The 20,766-nt window shown below is 47.6% G+C and overlaps 1 protein-coding gene across 6 annotated transcripts in view; it reads right to left on the bottom strand.

Annotated features, from left to right (window-relative positions):
• The window catches only part of ZNF496 (zinc finger protein 496), a 33,203-nt gene extending 12,437 nt beyond the window's left edge, over positions 1-20,766 (bottom strand). For 2 of the 6 annotated variants that reach the window (XM_017894969.1, XM_017894974.1), the window contains exons 1-6: positions 20,461-20,759; positions 18,983-19,098; positions 18,207-18,633; positions 17,701-17,884; positions 12,090-12,166; positions 11,634-11,741 (exon numbers count right to left, since the gene is read on the bottom strand). In XM_017894969.1, coding sequence (XP_017750458.1) covers positions 11,634-11,741; positions 12,090-12,166; positions 17,701-17,884; positions 18,207-18,596 — 759 coding nt within the window. In that variant the 5' untranslated portion in view covers positions 18,597-18,633; positions 18,983-19,098; positions 20,461-20,759. Of the gene's footprint in view, positions 1-11,633; positions 11,742-12,089; positions 12,167-17,700; positions 17,885-18,206; positions 18,634-18,982; positions 19,099-20,108; positions 20,252-20,460 lie in introns of all 6 variants that reach the window. The other 4 variants (XM_017894971.1, XM_017894972.1, XM_017894973.1 and 1 more) reach the window with 4 other exon arrangements.

Raw genomic sequence — 20,766 nt, 5'->3', positions numbered from 1 at the left:
CTGATCATCTCCCCAAAAGGCTCCACTTCCTAATCCCATCATCTTGGGGATTACAATTTCAACACAAATTTTGGGGAGATACAAACACTGAAACCATTGCATTCTGCCCCTGGTTCCCCCCAAATTCATATCGTTTTCACATGCCAAACAAATTCATTCCATCCCAATAACCCCCAAAGTCTTAATTCATTCCAGCATCAACTCAAAAGTCCAAAGTCCAACATCTCATTTAAATATTATCTAAATCAGTTACGTTTCAGACTCAAGGCACAATTCTACCTGAGACAAAATTTCCTCCAGCTGTGAACCTGCGAAATGAAACAAGTTATGTGCCTTCAAAATATAGTGGTGAGGCCAGCGTGGTGGCTCACACCTGTCATCCCAGCACCTTGGGAGGCCGAGGCGGGCAGATCACCTGAGGTCAGGAGTTTGAGACCAGCCTGGCCAACATGGTGAAACCTCATCCCTACCAAAAATACAAAAAGTAGCCGGGCGTGGTGGTGGGTGCCTGTAATCCCAGCTACTTGGGAGGCTGAGGCAGGAGAATCATTTGAACCTGGCAGGTGGAGTTTGCAGCGAGCTGAGATCATGCCACTGCACTCCACCCTGGGCAACATGGTGAGACTCCATCTCAAAAAAAAAAAAAAAAAAACCACACACACACACACACACACACACACAGAGGTGGGACGGGCACAAGATAAACATTCCAATTCCAAAAAAGGGAAACAGAAAAAAAGAAAAGGAGTAACAGGTCCCAAGCAAGTCCTAAACCTACAGGTCCCAGCACGTTATGGTTTACAGCTTGAGATTCATCTCGAGAATAATCCTTTTTGTCTTGATACTGTGCTCCCCAGGCCCACTGTGTTGGGAGGTGGCCCCACCCTCCAACCCCACAGGTGGCACCTTCACTGGGCAGGAGTTGAGCCCCCAAGGCCCTGGGTGGCCCTGCCCCACGGCAGCCCCTAGGGAGGGCCTGCCCTCAAGGGGGTTCTCTGTGGTGGCTCCACCTCCGTGGCGGCTCCACCTCCGTGGCAGCTCTGTGTCTCTTTCACAGGCCCAAGGCTCTCCTGGGCTGGAACTTGGCTGATGGCCCCACCATCTAGGGCTTCAGGGTGACTGAAGCGGGGCTCTCTGCTATGGCCCCTGCTTGCTGCGGGTCTTGCGCTCTGGGCCTGTGATGGGCAGAACAGCTCTGATGATTTCTGAATTGCCTTTGGGGTCATTTTTCCATTTTCTTGGACTAGCTCCCAGCCTCAGTTTCAATGGCAAAACCTTTATCTTCTCTCCTAAACAGGCTGGCTCACTCTTATCAACATAGGCTGACAAATATTCCTGATCTTTAAGTTCTGCTTCCCTTTTAAGTAACAGTCCCATCTTTAAATCACTTCTCTCTTTTCACATTTCACAAGCTGAACCTTCAAAACTTTGCTTAGATACTTCTGCAGCCAAATATCCAATTGCAGTGGCCTGTAAGTTCTACCTTCCACAAAACACTAACACATAAGCACAGTTCAGCCAAGTGATTTGCCACTATAAGAAGGATGGTCTTTCCTCCATTGCCAATCACACATTTCTCACTTCCATCTGGGGTCTCATCAGAATAGCTTTACTGTTCACATTTTCACCAACATTCTGGTTGAGAATAGCAAATCTCTTCTTTTCTTTTGGAGCCTCACCAGAATCACCTTTAATAGTCTGTTCATGGGCCGGGCACAGTGACTCACATCTGTAACCCCAGCGCTCTGGGAGGCTAAGGCTGGCAGATCACCTGAGGTCAGGAATTCCAGACCAGCCTAGCTAGCCAAAATGGCAAAACCCTGTCTCTACTAAAAATACAAAAATTAGCCAGGTGTGGTGGTGCACGTCTGTAATCTCCGCTACTCAGGAGGCTGAGGTTACAGTGAGCAGAGATTGCGCCACTGCACTCCTGCCTGGGTGACAGAGCAGGACTTCATCTCAAAAAAAAAAATTGTCTGTTCAGGGCAACACAGGCTTTTTCCAGCCTGCACTTCAAAACCCTTTCAGCCTCTACCCATTACCCAGTTCCCAAGCTTCTTCCATGTTGTATTTGTTAGAGTAGCACCCCAAATTTTCTGTCTTAATCCATTTGGGCTGCTCTAACAAAATACCGCAGACTGGGGACTCATAAACAACATAAATGTATGTCTTACAGTTCTGGAGGCTGATACCAGCATAGTTGGGTTCTGGTGAGGGCCCAGTTCCTTGCTCCATAGAAGGCCATCATTTCATTGTGTTCTCACATGGTGGAAGGGGCAAGGCTGCTCTCTGAGGCCTCTTTTATAAGGGCACTAATCCATTTACGAGAGATTTGCCCTTATAACCTGATCATCTCCCCAGTGCCCCACCTCTTGATGCCAGCAGCTTGGGGGCTAGCATTTCAACATGTCAAAGTTGTGGGGAGGGGGCACAAAACATTCAGACCATAGCACTAGGGGAGCAGGGGTGGAAGCGGGGCTGAGGGAAGAGCCCAAAGCAACATGTGCAGATAGAAGGGAGAGAAAGGAGACGGACTACCCCAGGTCCAGGCTCCAGGGGACACACTGCTTTGTAATTTCTGCTCTTGGATCCACCTCATCCTTATCTTGTTTGGCAAAATCCAAATGGCAGCTACCTCGCTGGGTGGCCAAGGATGGGGAGAAACAGGTCTTCCTACTCTGCTGGGGAGGCTGTACATCCACCGCTCCTATGGTGGGCTGCTGGACAATGTCCAGAAGTTACCAGCGTGCTCACCCCTCAATGCACAGATTTCTTAAGTTTATGTCGCACATGTGCAATGTGAAGTCTATAAAAGCTGCTTCACTGCAGCATTGATCTAATAAATACTGAAAACCTTGACACACATCAACAAGACAGCGGATTAAGTAAGCTACAGAAATCTCCCAAGGGATGATCCTACACGCACAGAAAGAAGGCCTCTCTGCACCGAGAAGGAATTCTCTTCAAAGTGTGTTGTTGCAGGAAAACACCTGTGCATGATGGAATCCGGATGGCCACCAAGTGCAGGGCGTGGGAGTGCCGAAGCTTAGCTGCCTCTGAAGAGGGACCCAGGACTCTGGGGTTAGGTGTAGCAGGGAGATTTTTTTCATAAACTTTGAATCATGGACCATGGGAATGTGTCAAAAAACTGATTTTAATTTCTATTTTTATCTTTATATTGTTTTAGACAGTCTGTCACCCAGGCTGGGGTGCAGTTGCACAATCACAGCTCACTGCAGCCTCAACCTCCGGGGCTCAAGCAATCCTCCTGCTCAGCCTCCCAAGTAGCTGGGACTATAGGCGTGAGCCACCATGTCTGGCTAATTTTTTACTTTTGTAGACATGAGGTCTTGCTGTGTTACCCAAGCTGGTCTCAAACTCTTGGGCTCAAGCAGTTCTCCCACCTCAGCCTCCCACAGTGCTGGGATTACCAGTATAAGCCATGGTGGCTGGCCTAATTTTCATTTTTAAAATGATGGTATATCCATACAATACTAGGAAACCAGGAAAATAAAGCAGTCCTTTCTATAATTGGAAAGGACCACAAAATAAAATTTTTGTGGAAAAAATAAAATTAACTCATAGGACTTTCATATTACTAGTATCTATGTGACAAGCAAAAAAGGAACAGAATAATTTTTAAAACATGCCTTGTATCTGCCTACCTCTCTGGAAAACTATCAGTTACTGTCAGATGGTTTCCCCAGGTGTTGGGGCCAGGCATCCAGGACAAGGCTGGGAAGGAGTGATTTTCTTTCTCTTTTTTTTGAGGAAAAATAGAATGAGGGGGTGGGGGTAGGCGAAGAAGAGAAAGAGATAATGGGGAAAGTGAAGGGAAGGGTATTTGGAAGTCTCTGTACTGTTCTTGCAATCTTCCCTAACTTTAAAGTTAATTCCAAAGAAAAAATTTAAAATAAAAATAAAGAGAATACCTCAAAAATTCTAAAATTGCATCAGGGTTTTGGAACAAGGACTCTTGCCTGTACATATGAAACACAGGCATCTTGGTAAAAATTCTGACTCAGTAGGTCGGGGTGGAGCCTCAGAGGCTGCATCTGAATGAGCCCCAAGTGGACGTGCTGCTAGGAAGAGGTCAGTGCGGAAAAGCCTCTGTCTTCCCCGGCTGTTGAGAATCCAAAACAGGCCTCGGGAAGCCACTGGATTTCCTTACAAGGACTTGTGGGAAACAACCTGATGCTGGTTTCTTAAACCATGGTTGACAAAAAATACAAAAGAATCCAGCACTCTGACAAGACTTCCTGGAAGGGTGTGTGTGTGTGTGTGTGTGTGTGTGTGTGTGTACGCGGGCAGAGTATATATTAACAACAGATCGGCTGCTTTTTCCTTTCAGCCTTGGTTAGGTGTTTGAGAATCTACTTGCTATAGTGTGAATGTGTCCCTGAAATGTCTTGTGTTGGAAACTTGATCCCCCATGTGGCAGGATTGAAAGGTGTGGCTTTTAAGAGGTGATGAATGGGTTGTCATGGGAGCGGAACTGGTGGCTTTGTAAGCGGAGGAAGAGAGACCTGAGCAAGCATGTCAGGACACTCAGCCCCTCGCCATGTGATGCCCTGCACCCACCTCGGAACACCACAGAGCCCCCACCAGCACGAAGGCTCTCACCAGATGGAGCCCCTCGACCTGAATCTTCTCAGCCTCCGTAACTATGAGAAGTCAATCTATTTTCTTTATAAATTACAGTTTCAGGTATTCTGTTATAAGCGACTGAACACTGACTAGACAGTCATGGCATCACAGGAGCAAACCCAGGTCCAAGGGCCAGGTGGGTGGACAGACAGTACTACAGTCACCTACAGAATCCGACACGGCCACTTGACAGGATACCCAGGGAGCTTTTAGAACCATGAGGACCAATGCTTACCTGTTGGGGAGGAGCATAAAAACAGGACAGTGATCTACAGCAGAATCCTTTTATTTGTGACAGATTTATTTGTGAGGCGCACAAATAAATTGGCAGAGAAAAGTCCAGAAGGGAGTTCACTAGACCATGCAGAAGCTTCTCACATGACTGGGAATGAGTGGTATCTTTTCACTTCCTACATTTTGTTAATTTTTCACATGAGAAGGGATGGGGAAAATAGATAAACATGTATATTTACGACTAAACCTTCAGAGGAGATTTTTCTAATGCCTCCCACTAAGCACAGTGAAAACCCTGGCCACTGCGCATAAACCAGCACAGGAGACTCTGAAAGGTGGAGAGAGGGTGGCAGAATGGTCAGGGACCTTGGAAGAACATGTGCTAAGTTCAGTGGTTTTTCTTTCCACCACGTATTTCCCTGACTTGAAGCCAAAGAAGCCAGCCACCAATAAATACCCATGGGCACAGACCAAACACAAGCTCCAACAAAAGCCTGCTCTCTCAGCCACAGGACCCGGAAAGGGGCAGCCCAGCCACACAGATCATAACTGCTCTACTCCACTTAATCCCACGTAAGAAAACCGTGGCCCCTTCTTACCAACACCAGCAGAGAATGAGTGGGGAGCCTAGACTTCCACCCTCACCAGATGCAATGAGGTACCCTCACACCCCTGCTGGGGTGGTCTCACAGAAGGCCAAACAGGGAGCTGGGACCTCCTCCCACGCTAGCTAAGAACAAGCCCCTGCCCGCCCGTGGAGACCATGTAGAGAGCTGGAACTCCACTCCCACTCAGCTTATGAGGAGCGTCCCCACTTTGGTGCCCGTGAAGACCCAGGAGGAAACCTGACATTCTCTCACCAGGTAATAACAACTGGTGGCCCACCTGCCCTTCTCTTGCTGGAGCAATGTCAAAAACAACACAGCACAACCAAACAAAACCAGCTACACCGAAGTTAAGGTCCAGAGTCTCATCAAACAAAAATATGCAGGCAGAAAATCACTCACTATACCAAGAACTGGAAAGATCTGAAACAGAATGAACAAAGATAACCACCAATAGATGCCAACCCTCAGGCGACAGATATGTTAGAACTATCTGACAAAGAAGCTGTCATAAAATGCTTCAGCGAACAATTATAAGCACACTCCAAACAAACGAAAAAATAGACACAAAATGTCTCAGCAAAGAAACAGAAGATACAGAAAATAATTAACTAGAAATGTGAACAGTACACACCACAATATGAGACAAGAAGCTCAGTGAATAGGCTCAGCTGAGGAGGAGACAGAAGAAAGACTCAGTCAACTTGAAGACGGAAAAATAAAGTTATTCAATCTGAACAACAGAGAGAATACAGGCTGAAAATAAATGAACAGAGTCTCAGGTACCTTTATAAATCACACAGTTTCTAACAAGAGATCTAAAACCCATCTCCTTAGCACTCTGGAGAGGAGAAAGAGAGGGAATAAAAAAGTACTAGAAAAATCTAGCTCAAGACTTCCCAAACTTGGAAAGAGACATAAACCTAGAAATTTAAGAAGCTGGGCAAACTCGCTGGGGCGCGGTGGCTCACGCCTGTGATCCCAGCACGTTGGGAGGTCGAGGCAGGCGGATCACCTGAGGTCAGAAGTTCGAGACCATCCTGGCTAACACGGTGAAACCCTGTCTCTACTAAAAATACAAAAAATTAGAGCCAGGCGTGGTGGCACACGCCTGTAGTCCCAGCTACTTGGGAGGCTGCGGCAGGAGAATCACTTGAACCAGGGAGGCAGAAGTTGCAGTGAGCCGAGATCGTACTACTGCACTCTAGCCTGGGCGACAGAGCAAGACTCTGTCTCAAAAAAAAAAAGAAAAAAAAAAAAAAAAAGCTGAGCAAACTCTAAACAAGTTAATCTAAAGAAATCCATAACAAGACACAGCATAATTTAACTTCTGAAAACTGAAGGCAAAAAAAGAAAAATCTTAGTCAGTCAGAGTAAAATAATACCTTCCTTATAGGGAAAAAATTTTGAATGACAGCAGATTTCTCATCAAAAGCCATGGAGGCCAGAAGGAAGTAACACAGTATTTTTCAAGTACTAAAAGAAAACTGTCAACTGTGAATCTTTCATCTGGTGAAAACATCCTTCAGGAATGACGGGGAAATGAAGACCTACTAAGATGAGGAAAAAATAAGTAAGTCCATCACCAGCAGATCTATCTTAAGAGAATGGCTAAAGAAATACTCTAAACAAAAAGAAGGAACCTTGAAACATAAGAAGAAATAAAACAGTAAGCCAAAATATGGGTAACAAATAGGTTTTCTTTTTCCTTTTGAGTTTTCTGAATAATGGTTGACAGTTGAAGCACAAATCACAACACTCTATGATGTGGTTCTAAATGTACGTAGAGGAAATATTTAACACAACTGCATTATAATAGGGGAAGAAGGGTGAGGGTATGAAAAGGAGGCATATTATATTTCTTTCTTTTTTTTTTTCTGATGGGGTCTCACTCTGTCACCCGGGTTGGAGTGCAGTGATACAATCACAGCTCACTGTGCAGCCTCAACCTCCTGGGCTCGAGCAATCCTTCTGCCTCAGCTTCCCAAGAAGCTGGCACTATAGGAGCACACCACCATTCCCAGCTAATTTTTTAAAAATTATTATTTGTAGAGACAAGGTCTCGCTATGTTGCCCAGGCTGGTCTCAAAATCCTGGGCTCAAGCAATCCTCCCACCTTGGCCTCTCAAAGTGCTGGGATTATAGGCATGAGCCATGGCACCCGAACAAAGGAAGTAAGTTTCTACACTTCACTCAAACTGATAAAATGACACTCAGTAGATAAGTTATGTATATATAATGTAATACTTAGAATAATCACCAAAAAGGCTATACAAAAATATACATACACTCAACACCACACTAGGTAAATCGAAATGGAATTCTGCATGTTCAAGTAACCCACAGAAAACAGGAAAAGGAAACAGAGAAACAAAAACAGCCAGAAAAACAGAAAGTCTTAAGCCCTAACATGTCAGTGATGACATTAAATACAAATGGTCTACACACACCAATTAAAACACAGTAATGGTAGAGCAGATTAGAAAACATTATCCCAATATACACTGTCTAGGCCGGGTGCAGTGGCTCACACCCGTAATACCAACACTTTGGGAGGAAGAAGCAGGTGGATCACCTGAGGTCAGAAGTACAAGACCAGCCTGGCCAACATGGTGAAACCCCGTCTCTATTAAAAATACAAAAATTAGCCGGGCCTGGTGGTAGTAGTCTCAGTTACTTGGGAGGCTGAGGCAAGAGAATTGCTTGAACCCAGGAGGTGGGGGTTGCAGTGAGCTGAGATTGCGCCGCTGCACTCCAGTCTGGATGACAGAGTGAGACTCCACCTCAAACAAAATAAAACAAAACAATAAACATATACTATTTAAAAGTAACTCACTTCAAATATAATAATGTAAGCAGGTTGACTGTAAAAGGACGGAATAAATATATTATGCAATTAGTAATCAAAAGAAAGAAGCTATATTAGTATCAGATAAGAGTAGTTTCTTACAAAACTAAACACATACTTACCAACGATTGCATACCCAGGCATTTATCCCAGAGAAATGAAGACTGATGTGCACATAAAAACCTGCACACAAATATTTATAGCAGCTTTATACAATAATGACCCCAAAACAACCTGGATGTTCCTCAACCAGTGAATGGTTAAACGAACTGCTGGCCCTCCATGCCATGGAATACTACTCAGCAATGAAAAGCAATGGATAGTAACACACGCAACAACCTGAATAAAGCGCCACAGAATTGTGTTGAATGAAAACAGCCAATTCCCAAAGGTTACATACTATACTAATCCATTTATGTAACATTCTTGAAATGAAATGACATTACAGAGCTGAACAACAGATCAGTGGTTGCCAGAGGTTGAAGAGAGGGCGAGGGTAGGAAAGAAATGAGTGTGGACATTAGGTAACAGGAGATATGGTGAAGCACCTGTTCTGTATCTTGAACGTATCCATGTTAATACCTTGGCTGTGAATTGTACTATATATATAGAATATAGATTTTTACTCTATATTTTACCATTGAGCGTTTAAAAAGTTCACAGGATCTCTCTGTGTTATTTCTTACAATGGCATGTGAATCTATAATTATGTTAAAATAAGAAGGTTAATTTAAAAAGAAAAACAAAACTTCATGTGTACCATGTTCGAGGCAGCATTATTCACAACAGCCAAAATGTGGAAGCAATGCAAATGTCCATCGACAGATGAATGGATCAACAATGTGATATATACACACATGGGAGGATTATTCAACCTTAAAAAGGAAGTGGATTCATGGTCGGGCGCAGTGGCTCACACCTGTAATCCCAGCACTTTGGAAGGCCAAGGTGGGTGGATCACGAGGTCAAGAGTTCGAGACCAGCCTGACTAACATGGTGAAACCCTGTCTCTACTAAGAATACAAAAACTAGCCAAGCGTGGTGGTGGGTACCTGTAATCCCAGCTACTCAGGAAGCTGAGGAAGGAGAATTGCTTGAACCCGGGATGCAGAAATTGCAGTGAGCCGAGATCGAGCCACTTGCACTCCAGCCTGGGTGACAGAGCAAGACTCTGTCTCAGGAAAAAAAAAAAAAAACGGAAGGGAATTCCGACACATACTAAGACATACATGAACCTTGAGGACAGTATGCTGAGTGAAATAAACCAGTCACGAAAAGGCAAATAGTGCATAATTCCACTTATATCAGGTATTTATAGTCAAATTAGTAGGGACTGAAAGTAGAATGGAGGTTGCCAGGGGCTAAGGGAAAGGGTAAATGGGGAGTTACTATTTAACATACAGGGAATTTTGGTTTGGGAAGATGAAAAAGTTCTACAGATTGGGTGTACAACAGTGTAAATGTACTTAACACCACTGAAATGCATACTTAAAAACAGTTAAGATGGAAAATTTTAGGCCGGGCGTGGTGGCTCAAGCCTGTAATCCCAGCACTTTGGGAGGCCGCAACGGGCGGATCACGAGGTCAGGAGATCGAGACCATCCTGGCTAACACGGTGAAACCCCGTCTCTACTAAAAAATACAAAAAACTAGCCGGGTGAGGTGGCGGGCGCCTGCAGTCCCAGCTACTCGGGAGGCTGAGGCAGGAGAATGGCTAAACCCGGGAGGCGGAGCTTGCAGCGAGCTGAGATCCGGCCACTGCACTCCAGCCTGGGCGACAGAGCAAGACTCCGTCTCAAAAAGATGGAAAATGTTATGCTATGTGTATATTACAATTAAAAATAGAAATTAAAAAACACTTATAAACAAGAGCTTCATGATGGCGACTTTTAGTGCACTGGGAACAAACTGTCAGAGTAACAAAACAACACTGACTTATCGAAATCTCTGTACTGTGCTCGCTATGGCATTTACCAGGGACTGCAGGAATGGAAAGATGAAGACCAAACCTCAATAGGTACCAAATGAACAGCATCCCCTTGTGCGTTATACTGTTAAAGATGCAACTTTTAATAAGAAGTACTGGTTTTACCTCCTTCATGTTTGGGAATAGTCACAGTACACAGCAAACGTTGACATGTATGTGTTGAGCATCAGGGTAAACGGGCGTGTGTCACAGCTTTGGTGGGGCAAAAGCAAGTTATGGAGATGCCCCCTAACTGGGTAACGTGGCTAACTCCTTTCCATCCCTAGCCCTCCCTTCTCCAAGTTTAAAGTCGTGTCGGCTGCGCACAGTGGCTCATGCCGGTAATCCCAACACTTTGGGAGGCTGAGGCAGGAGGATCACTTGAGGTCAGGAGTTTGAGACCAGCCTGGGCAACATAGTGAGACCCTGTCTCTACAAGCAAATAACACAACTTAGCTGGGTGTAGTGGCATGCACCTGTAGTCCCAGCTGCTCAGGAGACCAAGGTGGGAGGATGGCTTGAGCTCAGGAGTTTGAGGCTGAGGTGAGCTGCAACTGTGCCACAGCATTGAAGCCTGAGTGACAAGGCAAGACCCTGTCTCTAAAAATAAAAATAAATAAAGTCATGGCAAATGAACTGTGCAGAAAGCAAACTGCTCAGTTTCTGACATTGTGCTGAGATATGATAATAGTGTGTCTGCTGTTTTTCAGTTTTCTGTTTGTTAAGGAGCAACTAAACAAAAACAGGAGCCACACCTCCTGTTCCCATGGGAGGGGATGATGCTGTCATAACTAAATCTCATGCCAGCCAGTGGAAAGCATTAGGAGGGAAAGTGAAGGAGATATGGCCAGAAAACATGGCCAAAGGCAGCAACTGGGCTAGAGAGGTGAGTAAGATCACCTGCTGAACCAGCCCCCAGCCCTGACTCTGACTCCTCAGAGCGCCCGAGTAAGCAAGTCTTTTTTTTTTTTTTTTTTTTTTTTTTGAGACGGAGTCTCGGTCTGTCGCCCAGGCTGGAGTGCAGTGGCCGGATCTCAGCTCACTGCAAGCTCCGTCTCCCGGGTTCACGCCATTCTCCTGCCTCAGCCTCCCGAGTAGCTGGGACTACAGGCACCCGCCACCTCACCCGGCTAGTTTTTTGTATTTTTTAGTAGAGACGGGGTTTCACCGTGTTAGCCGGGATGGTCTTGATCTCCTGACCTCGTGATCCGCTCATCTCGGCCTCCCAAAGTGCTGGGATTACAGGCTGGAGCCACCGCGCCTGGCCTCGAGTAAGCAAGTCTTATACAAAAACACGAACGAGTACATTCGAGGAAATTCTGGAATGACTCACCATGTAGATCTGTGACAGGACTGAAATTATCTGTGCTTTCTTCCCTCCACTTCCTAACATTTCTAAAATATAACCATTGCTGCGATGATTATTAAATTGAAAAATTCTCTGTAAAATAAAAGAGCAGAGAGATCTCCTTTTTCACAAGAGGGGAACTTAGACACACTGAGAGGCCCATCAATGGGGACTTATGGGCCTTTGTTTCCTGCTATCGTCTGCACAGAGCTTCCTGAAGGTGGCCTGATGACAGTCAACCCAGTGAGCGGCTGGGACCACAGGGCAGGAGGAGAAATGGGGCGTCTCTTAAGCTCACGCTCTGCCCATTTTAGCTTTTGTGGGCCTGGACTGAACATCCTGTGTGGCAGTTAGAAAGCTGGCTGGGGCCCTAGGAAAGCTGCCCTGTAGCCTACAGAGGCAAACACGGGATTTTCAAGGACTCCTGTAGAAACCACTCACCGGGGGTAGCTGGAGGGTGGTCACCTGCTGTGTGTCCCGCACATTCTCTTCCTGAAGAAGGAAAGCATCTTGCAGAACTGAAAGAGATCAGAAAATGGTGTCCCAAAGGGGACCAGGGCCAGGCCTGGTGCTGATACCTTCTGAGCTTCCCATAGCTCTTCACTGCCATTTTGGTAGCAAACAAAATCACAAGAGAGGCACCAACAGGGAGCTGTTTCACGGTGCTTTTCATAAAACCCCAGTCTCTGTTCTTACCTGTAAAATGAGGATTACAAAATGCTGCACATGAAAAGCACTCTGTAAACCACAAAGATTGCTGTGACTTTGTTTCCAGATATAACAAGGGGGGCTGTAACAGAGAGTGCCTGGGTTCATGATGGCACAGTCAATTAAATGAACTCTTTCACCTCGGGTAGGTCCCCGGACCTCAGCATTGTTATCCAAACTATGGGAAAATAAAGGTTAAAACTCCATGGAGTTCAGCCGTGTGTGGTGGTACAAGCCTGTAATCTCAGCTATTCCTATTTTGGGGACTAAGGTGAGAGAATCACTTGAGCCCAGGAGTTCCACACCAGTATGGACAACACAGACAGTATTTGTCTCTTAAAAGAAAAGAGAAAGAAAAAAAAAGAAGAAGAAAAGAAAAGCCGTAGAGTTGAGGAATCTATAAGAACTATTAGGGTCTGGATGTGGTGACTCATGCCTCTAATCCTAGCTCTTTGGGAAGCCAAAGTGGGAGGACTGCTTAAGCTCAGGAGTTCAAGACCAATCTGGGCAACACAGTAAGACCTCATCTCTACTAAAAATAAAAAAATTGGAAAGCTGAAACAGAAGGATTGCTTGAGCCTGAGAGATCGAGGCTGCAGTGGGCCACAGCTACACCACTGCATTCCAGCCTGGGCGACAGAACATGGCTCTGTCTCAAATGAAAAAAAAAAGTAAGGGCTGTTGGCAATCAGAATTACTGTGGAACTCCATAAAAAAGAAGGAAAATCCTGTCATTTGTGATGACATGGATGAACTTGAAAGACATGCTATGAGCAATAAGCCAGACACAAAAAGAGAAATACTCCATGCTCTCACTTAAATGTGGACTCTAAAAAAGTTGAACTCATAGAAGCAGAGAGTAGAATGCTGGTTACCAGAGGCTAGGGAATGGGGGGACTGGGGAGACACTGGTCAAAGGGTACAAAATTTCAGTGACACGAGAGGAGTAAGCTCAGGAGTCCTATTGCATAACATGGTGACTATAGGCAGTAACAACGTACTGGGTACTTACAAATTGCAAAGAGGGTAGATCTGAAGTATTTTCACCACACACAGAAAAAGGAGAGGGGTATGAGGTAATGCATTATATTAATTAGCTTGACTTTTTTTTAAGAGACCGGTCTCACTATGTTGCCCAGGCTGGAACAGAACTCCTGAGCTCAAGGGATCCTCCCACTTCAGCCTCCTGAGTAGCTGGGACTACAGGTGTGCCACCATGCCCAGCTAATTCGCTTGATTTAATCATTTCACAGTGTGTATAGATATCAAAACCTCACACTGTTCACCGTAAATACATACAATTTTTTGTCAATTTGAAAACAGAAATTAAACAAAGAAGAAAAACTGTTACCACCGTAGGTACTCCTGAAAGAGCATTTGACACAGTGCCCTAAAGACCCTCATACAAAATGTAAAGTGTGGCTTTAGGACCATCTCACCAGCCTTATTTTGGGCTACCAGGGACTCTGCCACTCTTGTCTCCTGAAATTGGAAACTACCCCCTGTTCAGGCTTCTGCCATGAGCTACATTCCCTGCCAACAAGGCAGCCATGTAAAAACGAGCTCTGTGTTTCAAAAGGTACTCCTTTCTCAGATGAAGACTTGGAGAGCTGTGCTATAGTCTATTGGTTAACCCCAGGTCATATGTTAAGTCATTATCACAGCAAACCCCAGAGGTCAGTGTCCCTGGCCTTTCAGACTTGGGACACAAAGCCTGCAGGAAACAGCAGCTGCAGGAGTGGCTATGTGGAACTAAGGATGGAGTCAGGAGCCCATACAGATGGCAGTGCCATTCTAGGGGTCTCAGTGGAAGGCAGCCTCTTCACTGTGTCTGAAGGGAAGCTCAGGCTGGATGGGTGTAGATTTGAGGAGGTGGTATTTTTGTGTGTGTACGTTCTAGTTCAAGTTTCTATCTTCATCTTTATTTAACTAAACCTCCCAGTTTTATTAAGGTATAATTGACAAAAACTGTATGTATTTTGTGTATGAAAACTGTAAAATGTGATAACTATACATTGTGAAATGATTAAATTAAGCTAATTAACAAATCTATACCTCATATTTTTGTGATGAGAACATTTCTTATTTACTTTCTTAGCAATTTTCAAGTATAAGATGCATTATTTTTAATCAACATCACCATGCTGTACCACAGATCTCCAGAATTTATTCATCTTATCTAATGGAAACTTTGTACTCTTTGATCAACATCTCCTGGAGGGGGTGTTTTATTTTTTAGAGGTGGGTTCTCACTATGTTGTCCAGGCTGGTCTCAAACTCCTGGCCTCAAGCGATCCTTCTGCTTCAGCACCCTTAGTAGCTGGAACTATAGGCGTGAGCCACTGTGCCTGGCTAGCAGGTGGTATTTTAGTTCTGCTTCCTCATACCTGCCACCTTCTGGGATATGTGGCTATCTCAGATACACATATGAATATGTAGCCCACCCTACCTTTGGCCCCGATAAATGAATACATGGACCCTTTCGAGAATCACTTTGGAGAGCTGCAGACCCTACACAGAACCTGGGTTGTGGGGAAGATCTTCAAGATGAGGAACTATACAGCTCTGACGGGTAGTGCATTCCAATGATAAATTGTCCTAATAGTTAAGGTTTTCCTGATTGCTAACTCTTATCACACCTACTTTGCCTATTGATTATTGCTCATGGAAATGGGAGAGCTGGCCCTGTTTTCCTAAACCCCATCTGTGGTTGCTGGCTTATCTCAGAACTTTATCAAGAAGCAACTGCACAGGCTGCTGTAGTTCCTGAAACTCTTCCCCTCCTCCTGTGTGCCTTCCCAGACCCCACTACAAGGCCTCTCACAGGCCCCCACTTCCTGAATAACCCAAGCTACTTGCACGTGCATTATGTGGGTGACTGGCTGCTTCCCTTATGCCTGTTGTTATGGGCTAAGTTATGCCTCTCTCAAATTCCTATGTTGAAGTCCTAACCCTTAGGTACACCAAAAGGCGACTGTATTTGGAGACAGGGTCTTTAAAGAGGTCATTAAGATAAAATCAGGTCATCCAGGTGGGCCCTAATCCAATAGGACTGGTGTACTTACAAGAAGAGGAGATAAAGACACAGACACACACAAAGGAAAGACCATGTAAGAGACCCAGAGAGAGGTGTCTGTTACACTCGCTCTGCAAACTTCTCTTAGTGTAAACATCTTCCTCTTCCTCTCCCTGGAAGAAAACTGCCTGTCATCAAGAGTCCTGGCACAAAGCTTGTTGTCAGCTTTCAGGGCCAGATATTCATAGGTTTTTACGGGTCCCAAGGAGAGCCAGTGGCATAAGAGACTTCCCCTCCCAACTCCTTCTTTTTTGTTTTGTTTTGTTTTTGTTTTGAGACGGAGTTTCACTGTTTTTACCCAGGATGGAATGCAATGGCGTGATCTCAGCTCACTGCAATCTCTGCCTCCTAGGTACAAGCGATTCTCCTGCCTCAGCCTCCCGAAAAGCTGGAATTACAGGCACCCACCACCACACACAGCTTATTTTGTATTTTTAGTAGAGATGGGGTTTCACCATCTTGGCCAGGCTGGTCTCAAACTCCTGACCTCAGGTGATCCGCCCACCTCAGCCTCCCAAAGTGTTGGGATTACAGGTGTGAGCCACTGTGCTCAGCCCCTAGCTCCTTCTAAATCCCTATCTGCAAACTTCTCCTAGTGTTAACATTAGGCACGTCTAAAGCCAAGGAGAGAGGCTTCAGAAGAACCCAAGGCTGCTGATACTTTGACTTCAGACTTCCAGCCTCCTGAACTGTGAGAGAATACACTTCTGTTACATAAGCCACCCACTCTGGTACTTTGTTATGGCAGCAAACAACACACCAGCCTCCTGAACTGTGAGAGAATACACTTCTGTTACATAAGCCACCCACTCTGGCACTTTGTTATGGCAGCAAACAACACACCAATCTTGACTTACAAGCAAGAAAAGGCGGAAGAGTTTGTACGATTTGTACAGAAGTCACTATAGTTTTTCCACACAGAGAAATTTAATAGGCATTTTGGTTTTATTACTGAAACGCTTATCGTAAGGCCAACACAACTTCTGCAAACAATAAGAAAGCCCCCCTGGCCCCCCAGACACTTTCTTTCCATTGTACTTATACAGCACTGTGGCAAGTCCATGCAGAGTCATAAGAAAGCCCCCCTGGCCCCCAGACACTCTCTTTCCACTGTACCTACAGAGCACTGTGGAAAGTCCACCCAGAGGAACCCATGTGCCAGACTTCCTTCAACCCAAGAGTACTGGTTTCCCATGATATGTACTTAAAAGTTTTGGGCGGCCGGGCGCGGTGGCTCACGCCTGTAAATCCCAGCACTTTGGGAGGCCGAGGCAGGCAGATCACCTGAGGTCAGGAGTTCGAGACCAGCCTGGCCAACATGGTAAAACCCCGTCTCTACTAAAAATACAAAAATCAGCCAGGCGTGGTAGCAAGTGCCTATAACCCAGCTAATTGGGAGGCTAAGGCGAGAGAATTGCTTGAACCTGGAAGGTGGTGGTTGCAGTGAGCCGAGATCATGCCACTGCACTCCAGCCTGGGTGACAGAGTGAGACTCCATCTCAAAAAAAAAAAAAAAAAAAAAAAAAAAGTTTTGGGCATCTCAGGCCTTGTGCTCAGCCTTTTATAGCTTGTATCTCATTTAATTGTCCAAAAACCCCAAAAAAGGTAATTACTATCTCTGTTGGACAGAGGAAGAAACTGAGGCTTTCGGAGTTTAGAAGCATGCCTCATATCATACCCAGAAGATTCAAATCTAAGTTTATAATCTGACGACAAAACTACTTTTCTGTAGCAACCATGTACTTCATACACATACTCAAACCATGTCTAGCTGATGTTCTGGTCCCACACACTAGATACCATCCTGTGTTCTCCAAAATATTTTTATATCTCTTTGCAGCATTACAATGCTCCTGTAAATAGGAATTGTTTAGCCAAGGAAACAGAGGTTCCAAGAGACAAGAGATGGTCATGCTCCATGCATGCAGCAGGCCCTAGTTGTACACTAGCGGTCCCTAGCTGTCATCAAACTGACAAATCCTGCAAAGATGCACCCTCAAAGAGATGAGAGGGCACCACCTCAATGACACCCACTTACAGAAGAGTTAGCTCCAAGAGGATCTAGAACCATGAAGAGAACAAACATCCTGATGAGATTCTCATTTAACTGCTCTAGGAAGGGACTCACACCCTGATAACAGCTCATAGCCCCTCAGGGGACAGGAGAAAACTGATGATGTAAAAGCCATCAGCTTAAAAACCACCCCAGTGTACAGTGTGCGGTGTGTGCTCCCCCAGATCACCCCTGCTACTCCCTGGGCTGCATACCTGGATCCCCGCTGAGCTGGCTTGGTGCTCTGCTTGGGAGCCCCAGGCACTGTGCCAGGGCTATGGGCTGGGCATCTTGGCTCTTTGCAAGGTCGCCGTGGGGCTCTACTGGCAGCTGCTCCTGCTCCTGGTCCAGAGGGCTGTCCCCATCCTCAATCACCACAGGGTCTTCACAGTGCTTGAGCTGCAATCCCAGAGAGAGCTTTTCAGGGCTAGGTGAAGAGGTCTCATCTCTCCCTGGGCCTGGTGACCATCCACTCCACAGCTGCCCACCAAAGGCTCCACTTAGGCCCTGGACTGGGCCGTAAAGGGGCACGACACCATCATGCCCAAATTAGAGCCTTCAGGGAGTAAAACTGGCCTTCCTAGGAAACTCTAGTCTGGGCCTAACCAAAGTACATGGCTCTCAATGGAATTCCTCATTCCCCGGCCAGTGCATGCATGGCCCAGCCAAAGTATCTAAGCACCAGATCTCTACCCGTCCCAGCCCCACTCCTTCTACTCACCCACTGCCAGGGTCTCCCGGGCTCCCGTTCCAGTGCCTCCACCGCGGCCACAGCCTGCTCTCCGCTCTCAGGCTCCTGCGCCCGCACCCAGCTCTGGATCTCCCGGGGCAGGATGGCCAGGAACTGCTCCAGCACCAGCAGCTCCAGAATCTGCTCCTTGGTGTGCCTCTCAGGCCGCAGCCAGCCCCGGCACAGGTCCCAGAGGCGTTGCAGGGCCTCCCGGGGGCCTGCCGCCTCCTGGTAGCGGAAACGGCGGAAGAGGCGCCGAGAGGACTCGGGACTGGGAAGCTCCCCCTGGGGGCTAGGGTTCTCTCCAGGTGGACTCCTCATTTTCCTGGGCTCCTCACTCTCCTTCGGAGCCAAGACTCGGGGGCACAGGGCTGTGGGCATGATGGGATTTGATGGGGGTCAGCAGCAGAAGACGACCCTATTTCCAAACAGAAATCACTGGCTTCAGTGTTCTGGTCTCCTGCGGTCATTTCTGGGGGACAGTGACAAGGAAACTGTCAATGCCCTCAGAGACCAGCCCTTTGGAGAAGCCCTGGGAAAGGTAGGGAGTGTCGGTGTGGCTGGTCTTTACACACAGAATGAAACAGACAGAAAGATAACCTCCCCCCATCAGTACCATTACGTGTGGATTCCCGTAAGCGGGTGACTAGATGAACAAGGCAGGAAATCTGGGAGAAAGTGGTGGCATTTCAACGTGACACTGGTGTTTTGAGCATCCCAGGAAACCAACAGCGCCACATGCAGATGTAATCAAGACTCTCTGGTACCTTAAGTGGCTGGGTCCTCCTGGAGAGACCCGAGATGGGCAGGCCAAGCAGGCCACTATATTGAAGTTCTGGAGCCGAAGTCACTGTTGTTGTTCTTAAGACCTTTAAAAATAGAGCTGGAAAGACAAAGACAGACATGCATCGGATGAGCCTTCAAGCACATCCAGGAATGGAAAATCCATCCTGCTGGTGGCAGAGGGCTGATGGTGCTCAGTGCTGGATGGACAACCCAGCCAGAATCAGCTTTGCCCAACAGAGTCTGCAATGGGAGGCAGGGGAAAACACCCAGGGACAGGGAACATCACATGAGAGAGCCACATGCAGTCTACCTGGGACAAACAACACTGCACTTAGAAGTATCAGTGGTTTCCTATGAGTCTTCTGCCAACTCTTGCCTGACGTTCAACCTCGCCTCCACCCTCATGTCTATCCTTGACCTCTTCAAACCACATTCAAGGCAACGGCACACCCGCCAAAGCCGTTCCTCGGCCAGGACAGAAGAGTGGGTCCGTCACCGCACAGCTCAGCCCTCAAAGAACCCCTGGACACTGCAGCTGCCACACCCTCAAGGTGGGACTCAGGGGTCCCTACACCTCCCCGCTGGTGTGCAGACAACTAGCCGACACATACAGGGTGGCAAAAGACACCAGCAACCAGTATACCTGGCTGGTGTTCATGATTCCCACTCTAGAACACTGACCCGTGAAAGGGCACATGGGGACACTCACAGTGCCCTTCTCTGCCATCAGGCCTCTGTGATCCTTAGGACCGGCAGTGCCTGCCACTCCTCCATCTGCAGGAGGTTGTCCAGCGTGGCCGCGTCTTAACCTCCAACAGCTCACAAGGGGGACTCGGGCCTCACTCCCATTTCACAGGAAGACAAGTGATGCCAGAAAAGCTACGAAACAACTCAGTGGTTCCAGAAACACCCACTGCTCTGAATCTCTTTGCTTTCCAAAGTAACAACACATACAGAAACGCATATGGGGGCCGTGGAGGCGTCGGGCTGGACGCATTACAGGGCTCCCCACCACCGGATTCCCTTCCAGGGCGGCTCCGGCATCTGGAGCCCGGGGTGGGCCCCGCCCGCCCTGCTCGGCGGCCCCCTGCGGCGCCCATCACACACCTGCAGCGCCCAGGACTACTCAGGTCCGCCCCCCCGGAGCACCGGCGCCCACCCGGGCTGCCACTCGGATCGTCTCCAACCAGACGGCCGCGTCCGTCTTTGTCACGGCGGCACCTGGCGCGTCGGAGGCTCGGAGGAGATGCCTGATGAATGAACTAACGTGAGTGAGGCGGAGGAGGGCCCCGCAGGGGCGGAGCGAGCTCCCAGCCGTTCGCGGAGGAGGGACCGAGCTGGATCGGCAGAAAGGGAAGGAGAAGGTCGCTGTGGGCCAGGGAAGGGGCAGCCCGCCCTCCGCGCCCTCGCTCTCCCTCACACGCGCGTCCCCCGTCTCGCCGGCTCCGGGGCTCCTCACCTCACAGCCTGGAGCTCCCTCCCGGCGTCCGGCCGAAAGCCCTCCCGTGGCGGCGGAAGTCCAGGGCAGCCGTCCTCATCCTCCCAGCCCGCCCGGCCGGGCGTACTCGCTGAGGCGGCGTCTCCGCAGGCGCCCGGCTCCTTTCCCGGCCCGTCCACACCGCGTCTCCCGATCATCCGGAAAGCCACGGCTCGGCTCGGGGGCAAATGGAGGCGCCTGAAAAACAATGGTGTTGCTTTCTTCCCCGCCCGCACCTTCCTGAGCGCTGGGCTCTGGGCGGGGAGGCGGCGCCGCGGAGGCCGGGCG

Source organism: Rhinopithecus bieti, unplaced genomic scaffold (assembly GCF_001698545.2).
Source record: "Rhinopithecus bieti isolate Rb0 unplaced genomic scaffold, ASM169854v2 scaffold_26106, whole genome shotgun sequence".
Taxonomy (NCBI): domain Eukaryota; kingdom Metazoa; phylum Chordata; class Mammalia; order Primates; family Cercopithecidae; genus Rhinopithecus; species Rhinopithecus bieti.
The sequence above is the reverse complement of the archived record's forward strand: the minus strand, read 5'-3'. Positions and strand labels throughout refer to the sequence as shown.